The 12,790-nt window shown below is 37.7% G+C and overlaps 1 protein-coding gene across 4 annotated transcripts in view; it reads right to left on the bottom strand.

Moving 5' to 3' along the window:
* The window catches only part of LRBA (LPS responsive beige-like anchor protein), a 367,787-nt gene that overhangs the window by 277,174 nt on the left and 77,823 nt on the right, over positions 1–12,790 (bottom strand). For all 4 annotated transcript variants that reach the window (XM_030238944.2, XM_030238946.2, XM_030238947.2 and 1 more), the window contains 3 exons: positions 10,284–10,452; positions 9,707–10,145; positions 223–356 (listed from right to left, as the gene is read on the bottom strand). In XM_030238944.2, coding sequence (XP_030094804.2) covers positions 223–356; positions 9,707–10,145; positions 10,284–10,452 — 742 coding nt within the window. The remainder of the gene's footprint in view (positions 1–222; positions 357–9,706; positions 10,146–10,283; positions 10,453–12,790) is intronic.

The raw sequence follows: 12,790 nt of genomic DNA, 5'->3' as shown, positions 1-12,790 counted from the left end.
TAATACAGAATGATTGCTCTATCAGAACAGTGAGAAATCTTGAAATTAAGACAAATATTGCTCAGACAGTTGCATTTGTTGCAACATTAGGGGTTTTTTCTAATATAGTACAATTTTGTAATTTTTTCTTTATTTTATTTGTATTCAGAGTAAATGGGGAGGGAAATAAAAGCAACAGAAAAAGTGTTTGTATTAAGGTTGCTAAATTTAACCCTTGCTTACCAGGAGATTCTCCTGACAAATCTGGAGCTTGGGCTGAATCTAAAGAAGAAACCACACTGACAGCATTTGTAGGAGCACCAATAGCAGCTGTAGAAGAGGAAATGCTTGATTTCTTCGTTGGTACAACAACACTCCTAGGTAAAGATAAAAAGTTAATAAATTATACTGTATGTGAAGGCTCACACTACTCTGATCCTTTTTTATGCAACTAGCACTTGCACTACCATGTCCTGCAAAAGTTCCTTTGCTTCCCTACTTTCCTTTTCAATCATCTTTTGTAGGCAACCTTAGCCTAAGGACACTTCACTTTTTGATGGTACACTTGGTGCTACACTTTAATATCTCATCCACTTCCACAGAAACCCTGACTAAAAGCACAAAGTTAGAAGATCACCAGGATAAGGGTTCAGCAAGAAGGCTTTTCTTTGCACCTCAGTTTGCCCAAGATTTGGCTTTAAACTTCAGGCAACTATTTACAAAAAATGTGGCAATATTCAATTTCAAGATGAATTATCAACACTGAAGGATGCATTGACAGTCTTTTACTCCAGGTATTCTAATGCAGAATAGAGGACTGATTGAAGAAGGATAGACCATAGCTAAAAACATCCTAACACATCTGCAGGCAAAATTACAGCTCTCAAAAATACAGCTAAGACATGAATTTAAGTACATCATGCCAATCAAGTTTTATTTATATAACAAACCAAAGCATTCATGGGACTTAAGAGAGAACCTCCATACTTTATACAAGCTAAATGTCAGGCCTTAGTCAGCATTAAAGACTACATCAGAGGAAAAGATACAAAGTGACAAGTTAGGCATGGAAATTTATCTGACACGTTACAAAGACATGTATTTATGCTATACCAATTTCAATTAAATTGTAGTACTTCATTCCAAATACCTAAAAGGCCTTGTTAGGCATACGTTAAAGGCATTTTTAATTGCAAGTTAGCTCCATAAACATGCAAAACCCCAGCTAATGAGGTAAAGAGTACAGCTGATATATAATGTACTCCCACTGCAGCGCTTACTTTTAATTACCTGGTGTTAACCATAAGCTGAAGATCTTCAACATTCAATTTATTTAATCACATCTTTTGTTGACAGTAATACAACTATACACTGAAAGTATTCCCTTAATAGTTTTAAAATATTCATTTTCTAAATAAAGTAACTCAGAAACTTGACCTAAATTCAGGTGTGAGAACAACCAAAGAAGTTCTTTCAAGTATTTCTAAAATAGCTCTCGCTGGATTGGGGAAAAAAGGACTGTATTTTACTCCCTTCTTCAGTCACAGGATGTCAAAGGATGCCACAGAAGCTAGCCCACCTTACTGATTAAATCAGCCCTCCTCAATGGCCAGAGAAGGGAGGCACCATACTTGGAGGCAGAACTTGTCATGTCATTATAAGGGTGACTGCTAATGTTAACTAGTCACTAAAAAAATAGAAGCAACAACACCTGAGCCCCAAGTCAAGATATTGTGCCTAAACCATGAATTTTGCTCATATGTTCATGTCTGATTCCCTGAAACATGAACAATGGGCTAAGAAATAGGTCATATATTTAGAGTGCTTTTAAAATTATTGTCATATTACCAACTAATTTTGCATCAAGCAGGTGTAAGAAGGGGGTCTCTCACTCAAGATTCTGTGACGTTCACTTCCTGGAAATTGCTCCTACTATTCTATAACACACATTGAAACATCTGGAAGGGGTTAGGAAATGAATACAAGTGTACAGAGTACAAATGCACTCACATACAGGAAACTGGGATATTTTTCCAATCTTAGCAATTCAGCACTGAAACCCAGGTATATTTCTTTAGAGATTTTAAGCCCTTTCACTGTACAGATATCAATGCAAGAAAAACTAATCAATAATATTAAACCTAAAAACATATAACTTCTCATTATAAATATGTGTCTATTCAGGTGGATTCCATAAGACCTTGGTGCATGATCTGGAAAAAATTCTTTGCACACCAAGTTACAGAAATAATCATCCATTTGCTGTTAACTAATACAGACACAATTATATTGGATATAATATACTGGATTTAGGAGAATCTTTAGTGACAAATTTTAGTGCACATATAGATGGAAGATGTGCACACATAGGTTGTGTCTGTTCAAAAACATATAATTCATGTAAATAATTTTAAATTGGAAAACATCAAATTACCTTGAGAGTAAAAGCAAGTCCTTTAGAGAAGTTTTCTGTTTCCAGAGCTAATAGTCAATCAGAATTCTCTCAAAACCAACAAATCAGAATGGGTGTGTCCTCTGAATGCCTATGAATGTTCTGGTTTTACTCAGACTCTACTAAGAGCCCCAGGAACTACAAAACAGGTGGTATTTAAGTCATAAGGAAGACGCCAGAACCACAATAAAAAAAATAAAATACATACATGGCAGAATTTTGACCAAATTCAATATTAGAAAAGACCTATTAGAGAAGATGAAAGACAGATGAAAATCAAGAAATTACCATGCTGGAAGCATTGAGAAGGAGTTTTAGAAGAGCCTCAGCACTACTAAAAGCAGCTCCTCACAGGGCAATTGACAGCTCAGGAACTGCACAGGAACAAGGATGCCCGGCCTGGAGCAAGGATGGCCATGTGCAAACAGATCTGTTACCTTAACAGTGCTCATTTGCAGCCAGCAATGAGGGCAGGCAAAAGAAATCCCAGCTCCAAGAGCCCTGGCACAACACTACAGATTATCATTCCTTCCTGTAAACTCCTACTGACCTTCGGTGTGGAGCTGCACTGAGGGAGTAGCTTCGGCAAGTTGTCAGTCTCTACAGCTACCCAAGGAGAGGTGCATTCAAGCAAAGGAATTAAAACTTTTTTGAGTTTTTCCCCCTGGACTGCAACAGACAGCAGTAAATGACCAGAACAGTCCCTTCTGCCTTTTCAGATGTTTAGTCTATCTCCTCACCTTCCAAACTGTACAAGTTTGGGAATACACGTATAGCTGCTACTCTAACTTTCAGGAACTCACTTTACATGAAGTATACTAAAAAAGGAACTATATTCTAACACTCACTTCCAGTACAATTTTCAGCATCTAGCAATGGCATTCACTACAAAAAAGATACTCAGATTACCAGCACCAGAAATCTGGCACTTACTCTATTCACAGCTGTACAGCAGAGCTTCTGCTTTTATTTATTTTTTCTTTTAAATTACCCAATATCATTCCTCTTGCTTTGATTCAAGGGATAAAAATGAATAACTAAAGGTATCAGACTTTGAAATATAAGAGAACGTGCTACCTTATGTTTATAAACAGGACACGGGGAAGTGCCTGAGTATTCCAGTGTCAACACATGTTTCAAACAAGAAACACCAACTCTCACAAACTTTTCTGAGAGATGCACATTGTTTACTATACCCCACTGAAGCAGAACCTCTAGCTTTTAGCTAAAGGACTTCAACAAATCTACTTCATAAATTCACCAGCAAAAAGGTCCTGTTGGACCTTGTACCCTTAAAAGAAAAGAGAGGCTTTGAACATCTCATTGTAGAGCTCAGACTACTTCTGAACAGAATTTATTTTGGATAGTGATCTGGAACAGTCAACTGAAATTATTGATATTTTTGAGCCAAAATAAATTAAAAAGTATGTCTGGTGAGGAAAAAAGGTCCCTTCCAAAAGCTGTGTCAATCTCATGCACACAGCCAAAAGTGCTGGATATTGTTTAATTCGTGGTCTTCTGGTAAGTTACCATGGCCTTCTGATGCAAAAATACTTAAAGGAGGTCAAGAACCACAAACCAAAACACCCAAGCCTCCTGACATACTGACTTTGTAGCTGCGCACTGCTGCGGTACTGGTAATGTAACATTTATTGCCATGGATGTCTTCCCTTTCAACAGGGCAACTGACCAATGTTACAGCTGCAGGATTTGCTTTAGGAGTTTCCACTCCCAGGCCTTCTTCAAAGGTATGAAAGTACAGCTCAGCAATCATGTACAGATATTCATATTTACCAAATACTGGAAAAGCAAACTAAGATTTTTGAAGTATAAACATCAGTCATGTTCTAAATATTCTTTGAATATTTAGGTGGAATTGTACATGTGTTCCAAAGAAATATTTTTTCATTCATTACCAGTGTTCCTATGTGTTCTTCTTTTGAAAGATAATTTAAATGTTAATATAAGAAAGATGAATGCAACTGGCATAAACAATGCGAGACAGTGGAAAATTGAGTTTAAATATTGTAGCAAATAAACTACATAGAAAACACGAAGTGTTCAGCATATTATTAAATCAAGTAAATTTGTCAGAACTGTCTTAAAAATTAATGTGCTTTCAACTTCCCTTAAATAATAGGGCACTTGCTTTTAAACAGTACACAGATAAGACAGTCCTTTTTCTGTAGCTAAACAGATAAGTGTTTTCTGAAAAAGTTAAGTATTGCTACACATATGAAAAAATATTCATCAACATATTCATCAATATTTCCTCAGATCTACAAAAGTTATATATTTTACAAAACATCTGTAATCATGATTAATTTTAACAGAATATGCACATTAAGCAACCTCACACAGGGGCAAAGAGGCTTCATGTGGAAAAAAATATCAATACATTTTACTCCCTTAACATTCACATCAATTCAATTCTATTTCTGGGTTACACTTGTATATTAAACCTCCATTATATTAAGTTTCAGCTAGAGGATAAATAAAATTTTAAAACTGAACAAAAAATATGCTTAAGGTCTCTCGCAAGGAGATCTTGAGCACCACAGTAAGAACAACACTTGAGCTGCCTCATTTACATGACTATATTAGATGCTTGCCTGTTTTCATTTAAAATCAAATATTTAAGGTTTAAAATAAGAACTTACAGCAGGGGAACCGATAAACATAGGCCAGGCATAGTGAGAACCAGCCACCATAAATACATCTTAGCCTGAAGGTCAGTGTGTTATTAGTCCCAATTATGCTGAAGTGTAAGAAGTCTTCGTGTTGCAGACAATTATTCACTGCTGAATGAGCACAGACCACTGGGCTGAACACTGACTTCCATCACAGACAAAGGCTTACGCAATAATGATCTATTCTGCCAAATTCCATAAGGATTTACTTATTGAACCCTTCCCTGGTTTCAGTTCACTGATTCTTCTGTTTCACTATAAAGATAGAAAATACCTACAGCTCCTAAAATTTCAGCATTTTCCCAAGTATTTACTTTGCATTAAGTTGGCCAGTGCCCATTTAATTTTAAATATATTTAAAGTATACAAATTTTTCTTGGGTGCAAGTCAAATATTCCTAATACAACATGAGGCAGCCCAAACTGATGACCTCACTGTAATTTTAAAATACTTACATGAGCTCTGATTCCTCTTGACATACAAGAATTTATATAGATTTAATTGTTTGGGTTTTTTTTTTTTTTAGCACTGAAAAGCAATGCAGGTGACAGTTCGTCTGTACCCCTACAGGATAATGGTTTTAATTCAAAACCAAAAGAAAATAGCCTTGTTTCAGGCTACCAAAACAAAGGCCACTGCAAGACTCCTGTGCAAAGAGCAAAAGACCAATAAAGAGGATCAGAGACTTATTTTTACTTCTATTTTGTGAGCCAGGAAGGCAGCCTGCCATGTCAGTGTCCTTCTATGGGCTCTGCTGTCTGTGGATAATACCCATTGTCTTATGTCTCCCTTGAAATATCCAAGGAGAAAGGAAGAACAAGAGACTCTCAAAACCATGAGAGATCAGAGAATGTGGGGAGGGGAAGAGATGATATGATAGAAGGAATACAATCAATTTTGCAAGAGAACTTTAAAATCAGCTTGGCAGGGAGAAGAGTTCAAATGGTTTGCCTCTTTGGTCCCTGCAGAATGCAAGTTGTTGGTGTGCTGAAAGAGCTGAGCTTTCCATCACAGCACATGTGCCTTTACCTAAAGATTCCCATTCTCATATTCTGTCTCCACCAACACTTGGCAGGTTTAATCTTGTCTAAAAGTATTCTTTTATTCTTTTTGCACTGAATACCCAAATCAATGAAGTCTAAGATGCATCCATTCCATATAAAAAGGGACTTGGATGAAATTTAACTGAAAATACCACAACCAACTACTACAAAGGCATATGCACACTGACAAATGAGTAAACACAGGCTAAGCCAAACTAAGCAGCTTACAGACTATGTTCCAAAAAGATAAACAAGGTTATTAACATATCTGTTCAGCAAGTTACAGCAGAGCTGCAGATTTAAGCTCTATGGTACAAGATCATGATTTAAGAACCCATATTCCTCTGAACCCTCATCATCAGCCTCCCATAATGACATGGTTATTGAATGTTTCCACAAAGAGCAGCAGAAACCAGGAGAGACTGAGGTTTTATTTTAAAGCATACAGTAAAAATGGCAAGTGATAGGTTATGGGTTTTACTAGACTAACTGAAGAGAAATGTCATCTCTCTTTTTATCCCAAGCTTTGGTTATTTTTATTTCCATTTTATTTGAAATTGCTTGCATTAGTCCCCTCCTCTCTTCCTACACTATTACTACTAAATAAGAGAACTGCTGGTTTAGGATGCACTGAAATCGGAACATTAATTCATGTCCTTGTGGATCTTGGGAAAAAGCCAATGCAAGTCTTGAACTTTATCATGATAAACCCCTGGCACCCACTAATCACAAGATTGTATCTTCCCATAAGATAAGGGGCAGATTTTTGGCATGGGAATGAACACATACACCTAGCTGTTTCCAAAGGCTTGCAACCTGGCAGCCTTTCAGTAAGGTTTCACTCACATAGCTGTTACTGTATACTCTCCAGCTATGGCTGGGAAGTTGATAATCCTTAAGATATGAGGAGAGTTTTGATTTCTGACACAGCATTCCTGAGATAAATGCAGGATCAGAGAGATGCTTTGAAATTCCCAGAGATACCCCACTGGTAAACTGCTACATGGGAACAACTTTTAACAAAGTGCCTTTAAAAAAAAAAGAAAAAAAAAAAAAGCGGAATTTTTGTTTGCCATCAAACAATATATTAAATGTAAACCAGACACAGAAAAGAAGAGAGCATCCCAAAGTCTGTTTTCCCAAAAAATAAATTTCACAATGCAACTTAGTATTTTTTCCTATCACAGAGATGAGATCTATTATTATCAACTCCATCCCAGTTTTTTATACAAAATGTTTTTTTATCCCTGGCACAATTTCTTCCTCCTGTGGTACCTAGGTGTCATTTCAGAGCATAAATTTGTATTTTAAGCAGTCTCACTACATAAAGTCACCTTAAAGTGGCCATGAAACTTGTCTGGCCATTTAACTTTTAATGTTTCACACACAGTTATTTTCTCTTTTTAACTTTAGCTAATAACGTGCTGAGAAAATATTTTATACTACTTCATGATTTTTTCCTCAGGTGTTTAGCCCCACCTACCAAACAAAAAAGCCTTTGGAAAGTAATGCCCACATATCATCACTCTGGAGCAGCCCAGACAGCTACATAAACCCTACAAAACTCTGCTTTTCTGCTCAGAAGCACAGTGCTGTCTACTGCTTCAACCCATGCACCCTCTTCATTCCCCCATACACATCTTTCATCAGACCACCTCGTTTTGAGTAGCAAGGCAGCAATTCGGCACCAAGGTTAAGCAAAAGAATGTTAAGAGTTGTTACAAATGGCTGGCACTTTGGAGGTAGAAACAGAAGTGTCCATGGGGCAGTGGAAAAGTAAAAGAGCAGAACAGCAAGTAATTCAACTTTTTAGTAACTTGCTTTATAAAACACACCACAACTTAAGGGGGTTTTTTGGCTATTTTTTGAGTGATTTTGTAACTATACAGGAAGAACAAAGAACTACAAGTGACAGAAGGGCTGCTATCAATGCCCAGTATTTCATTAGTGTACACATTATCAAATTAAATTGTACAGCTTCCTCTGATAAGGTTTTGTAGGTGTAATCTACCTATGTCAGCCATCAGGGCTGCAAGTGCCCAATTACTTCCTGACTAGATAGCCTCCTGTACGCCAATTCAAATCAGCACAAGCACCACAAACCTTTGGTGTCCACAATAGCTAAAAAATAATTCATAAATGCAATAGTCACTTTTGTACCAGATCTCCAGACAAATGTTATTTGGGTGGCTGAAACCATACAGCAGTTAATACTAGGAATTTCACAAGAAAAAAGCAGACTTAAACATTTTGTTATTTGACATCAACTGCCCACTTGTAGCAAAGAGCAAAGAGAGGCCTTGAAGGGGAAGTGCCAAAAGAACTTGGGCAGCAGTGAGAAGAGAGGTGTGGCAAGTTCTAACTCAGTGTACCCCTTCTACCAATTTCCCCCTCTGCCTCCATCCTCCTCCTGCTCCCAGAAAAAGTCCTCCTGTTCAACAATAGAAGGCGAACACAGTATTTACTCTGAGACAAGAGCCCAAATGCTGGCACACCCCATCTGTGTCTCATCTGGCCAGACACCACTGTCTCTTTCCCAGCAGCGATAGGGCAGTCAGTGTGCGTGGGGCAGACAGGCAGTGACAGCTGCACCCACACCCCTGGCACCACTGCACTCCTCTTGTGGGGCAGCTGGCATTGTGAACAAGGCAGCCACAGACTGCAAAGAAATCAGAGCCAGAGGAAGCTCAGGAATCAGCAGAGGATCAGATACTGGTACGGTAACAAGGGGATCCCCTTGCACCAGACTGACTGCAGGATTTCTGGAAATAACCAAGGCTTTCCTTGAGGCAGGAATGCAAGTGTTACAGGATTCTTTCTTTTTTTGTTTGTTTTCTTTGCAGTAGTTGGGAATCCTGAAACAGTAAAAGGCACTAAGTGTAGTAAAAGATAGTTTGGTTTACTATGCGTGGGAAAAGATAAAGAGCTAAGGAGACTGAGACACAAGGGACAATAAAATTATTATCAGGAAAGAGTGACTTCATTCTGAAAGGAAAAAAAGCAGGGATTCTCCTTTTCGAATCCGCTACAGCAATTGCATATTAAGAAATGCATAAATTTATTACAATGAAACAAAAAGCTGTTACAACAAAGCAAATCTAGCAGCTTAGGGATAATATCTACCCAACAAATAATGAAAATAGTCAAATAGGCCTTTGGCACCAGAAGGCAGAACACACATCTATTTTCCTAAATGAATATGGGAATATTCTCTAGGTAGAAGGACATCTAGATGACTATTCCATTGTTTTTGAACCAATAGTTACTCCATTTGTAACTATTAGTAAGCCAGCATTCTTTTGCAGGCCCACAATAACAGACTAGATACAAGATTGTGATGAATACACCTGCTAATCTACACACCATTCTTTTAAGCTATTTAATGTCTGTTTTGTTTCTTGAGTTCTTTAAAGCCAACTAAATATGCACAGCAGTCCTCATCTGCCACGCTATACTTAGTTCTGGTGAAGCATCTGTTTTCCTGTTCTTTACAAATACCTTTAGTAAAATCAAACTTTTAAGTATTTCAGATGTTACATTACCTGTCAAAGGAATGGAACTGCACAGGCTGCTCAGCAGCTCCGTCACCAAGAACTCCAAGGAAGGTTGGTGGCAGCAGAGCAGCATCCACTGCAGTCCCATCCGCTGGTGTGCTCACCAGGCTTCTCAAGATGTCCTTCACATTGACATTTTTTGCAGCAGGCACAGAAGCCACAGATTTAATCTCTTCAGTTCCTGTCTCACTTCCACTCTCCTGAGATTTATTGACTTCTAATGAGAGTGTGCACAGGACTTCACTGACTGCATCTGGGCCTGCACTAACACTCAGAGGTCCTGCTTCAGCAGCACCACTTGAACTGCTGGTTTGTGCTGGAGTTGCTTCCTCCCCAAGACCAGAATCCCTTCTTTGCATAGATGCTGTTTTTTCTGAATCTTCAGTAGAGGCTGAAGCGCCAAGAGCAGCAGATGGCTTTTCCACAACTGTTCATACCAAAAGAACAGAAAACACATTTTAAGGTCATTATTAACAGAGAAGCATTCATGATATTGGTCCTAAAGAAGATTTCTAAAGCATTTTAAGCCAAGTTATTTCATTTGGCAAAATAATTAACAGTTCACCTGCAGCAGGAGTCTCGTTTTCATTTTCTGATTCCTTGAGTGACTGGCTTTGGTTTGGTGGTCGTCTTTCATTCTGGGGTTCCAGTATATCTCTGTATTTTGAAACCATGAGCACAGAAATAAAATATACAACAGCCAAAGCCAAAAACTGAGCCTGTTTACTATCCTCCTGTAAAAAACAGACACACACAGATTTTTCCATTACAATTTCAGCAGCATGTTTATTTTTTTCGTGAAGTATGCCCAGCACTACCATAAACATACCAAGAGGAAGTGGATATGTCAGCAATGGAAGAACAATATTCTCTAGTCACAGTTTGTCTCACCTATAAAGCTAAGGAATACAGCACTTGTATTCAAGTGGCACTAATCCTTTCGTTTTTCATTTAATTGACAACTTTGGCTAAGGTTGTGTGTTTTGATTTCATGTTTCAAATTAGTCTAGGGTCTAGGGTCCCCTTTGTTCACGGGTGTTTCTTCTATTTCCTCAAAAATGCCAAGATATTAACAGCATTTGCAAGGCAAGCATACTCTACATAACAGGAACATATTAATGAAGGAAAAGGAGCAGATTCCAGAACAAGCATCAAGGTTTTATTTCATTATCAGATAGTCCAGATGTAGCCTACTACGTATAATTTAAACAAGATTTGATCAACATGCATTTGCCTTACAGCTGGAACTTCATGAGGAGATTTTGAAAACAAATCTTAATATGAACTATGCCAGGTTCCTCCCCGGAGTACTCAGTCATTATTAGTGAAACAGAGGGAAAACTGGACATTAAGATTTAGTCTAAGCCTGTCCCTTTTGGCTACCAAAGGGAAAAAAGCTTCATACCCTTTTGGGTCACAGAAGAATGGAGTATTTGGATCCTCACTTACTAATCAGTAGAAAATGAGTGTTTGGAGTTTTTTACCCCTCATTCACATCAGGGCTCAGGTAACATTCAATTTTGTCCTCTGAGAAGTTCAAGAAACTAAATTACACTATAAAGCTCATTCTGTCATGATTGTAGTGCCCATCAAAGCTCCTTATCCCTTGAAGAACTCTTTAGTAAGTTATTCTGGGGGATATTTATGAGAAACTTTCTATTAAGAACAAGTAACATAGGTGGATTCTATCTGTTGCACTAAAAACCAACCTATCTTCCCCTTGGCCCAAAATGTTAACTTTCATAGAATAATCACAGTGTAAGATTAAGGAAAGCCACCTACAATGGTAAGGATTATAAAGAATTTTCTTGCAAGATGAATATTAAGACAGTTTCTAACTGTACTTAATAAAGTGGTGGTCCAGTGCAGTAGAACTGACCCTTCCTTTTTTTTTTATCTACGTTTGAAGAACTGCTTGAAATAAGGCCCATGTAACACTCTAATTAATGCTACTGGTGGGTAAATGGATTCCATCAGAGTTCCTGCTGTAGAACTCATACATTCAAATTATGCCACTCCTTGTAAGTGCTGTATACAATGTAAGAAACTGCATGCAAAAAAACCATTTAGATGCAAGTGTAAACAGCTCAGACAAAAACTACTCCCAACCAGATCTTTCTGAGTCTACTTTTCCCACACAGCTCAACACCTTAGCCAAAAAGCAGTGCTATTACCCCATTTTATATTTATTGGGAAACAGAGAGCCTGATGAATTAGATATGCAAAAAAAGCAGTGGTTGTGGGTGGTTATGGTTTTGATAGTTTGTTTTAAAGAAAAAGGTTCACAAAATGCACTTGAAGGAATCCTTAGGATTACTTTAATTGCCACCAGTATGGAAGAGTCACTTCCTGTTACTCTCTTACAGAATGACACTGACGTAGGGGTCGAAAGAAGCTTGCTTCAATCAATAATTACTGTAAAGATAAAACTCAAAATCCTTCACTTTTCTGGACAGAAGAAAAAGTCACTGTATAAATCATTACACTTGCTAAACAGTGCAATTATTGTAAACTAAGTTTCGGTGTCCAGGCTTGTGGCCACCAATGACTCACAGCCATTATAGCTGCTGTATTTGCTTACAGAAGTGGTTTTTTTTAAGCAATCAATCTCAATTTCCTCAATATCAGCTATAAAGTTGCTGACACAGGGCAAAGATATTTTTAGTCAATTCAAGACTAAAAAAACATATGCATACTTACGGCACAGGCACACAAATTGGTTCCTCTGAGAGGAAGTAAAGGAAATAGAAATGACCTCTAATCTCTAATTAGCTAGAAGAATGTGACTTCTTCAAAATGTACAAACATGTTTATGATACATAAATAGCTTGTCTATGAACATATTTGTACTAAACACAACATAGTTAATATACAACCAGCAGAATTCCACATAATCAATTCTTAGGAACACAAAGAGCCAGATCAGGAGACATTTGGGTTTCACCTCTCCCTCTTTCCAATCCCAAACACTACAACAGCTGCCGAGTGTTTTAAGTTCCTAATTACTGTGAGCAGTATTCCCTTTTTGTACATCCAATTTAGCCAAACTCTAACACAGAGGGAGCATTTAGC

This window comes from Serinus canaria, chromosome 4 (genome assembly GCF_022539315.1).
Source record: "Serinus canaria isolate serCan28SL12 chromosome 4, serCan2020, whole genome shotgun sequence".
Taxonomy (NCBI): domain Eukaryota; kingdom Metazoa; phylum Chordata; class Aves; order Passeriformes; family Fringillidae; genus Serinus; species Serinus canaria.
Note: the sequence above shows the minus strand (reverse complement) of the source record. Positions and strands in the feature narration are given on the sequence as shown.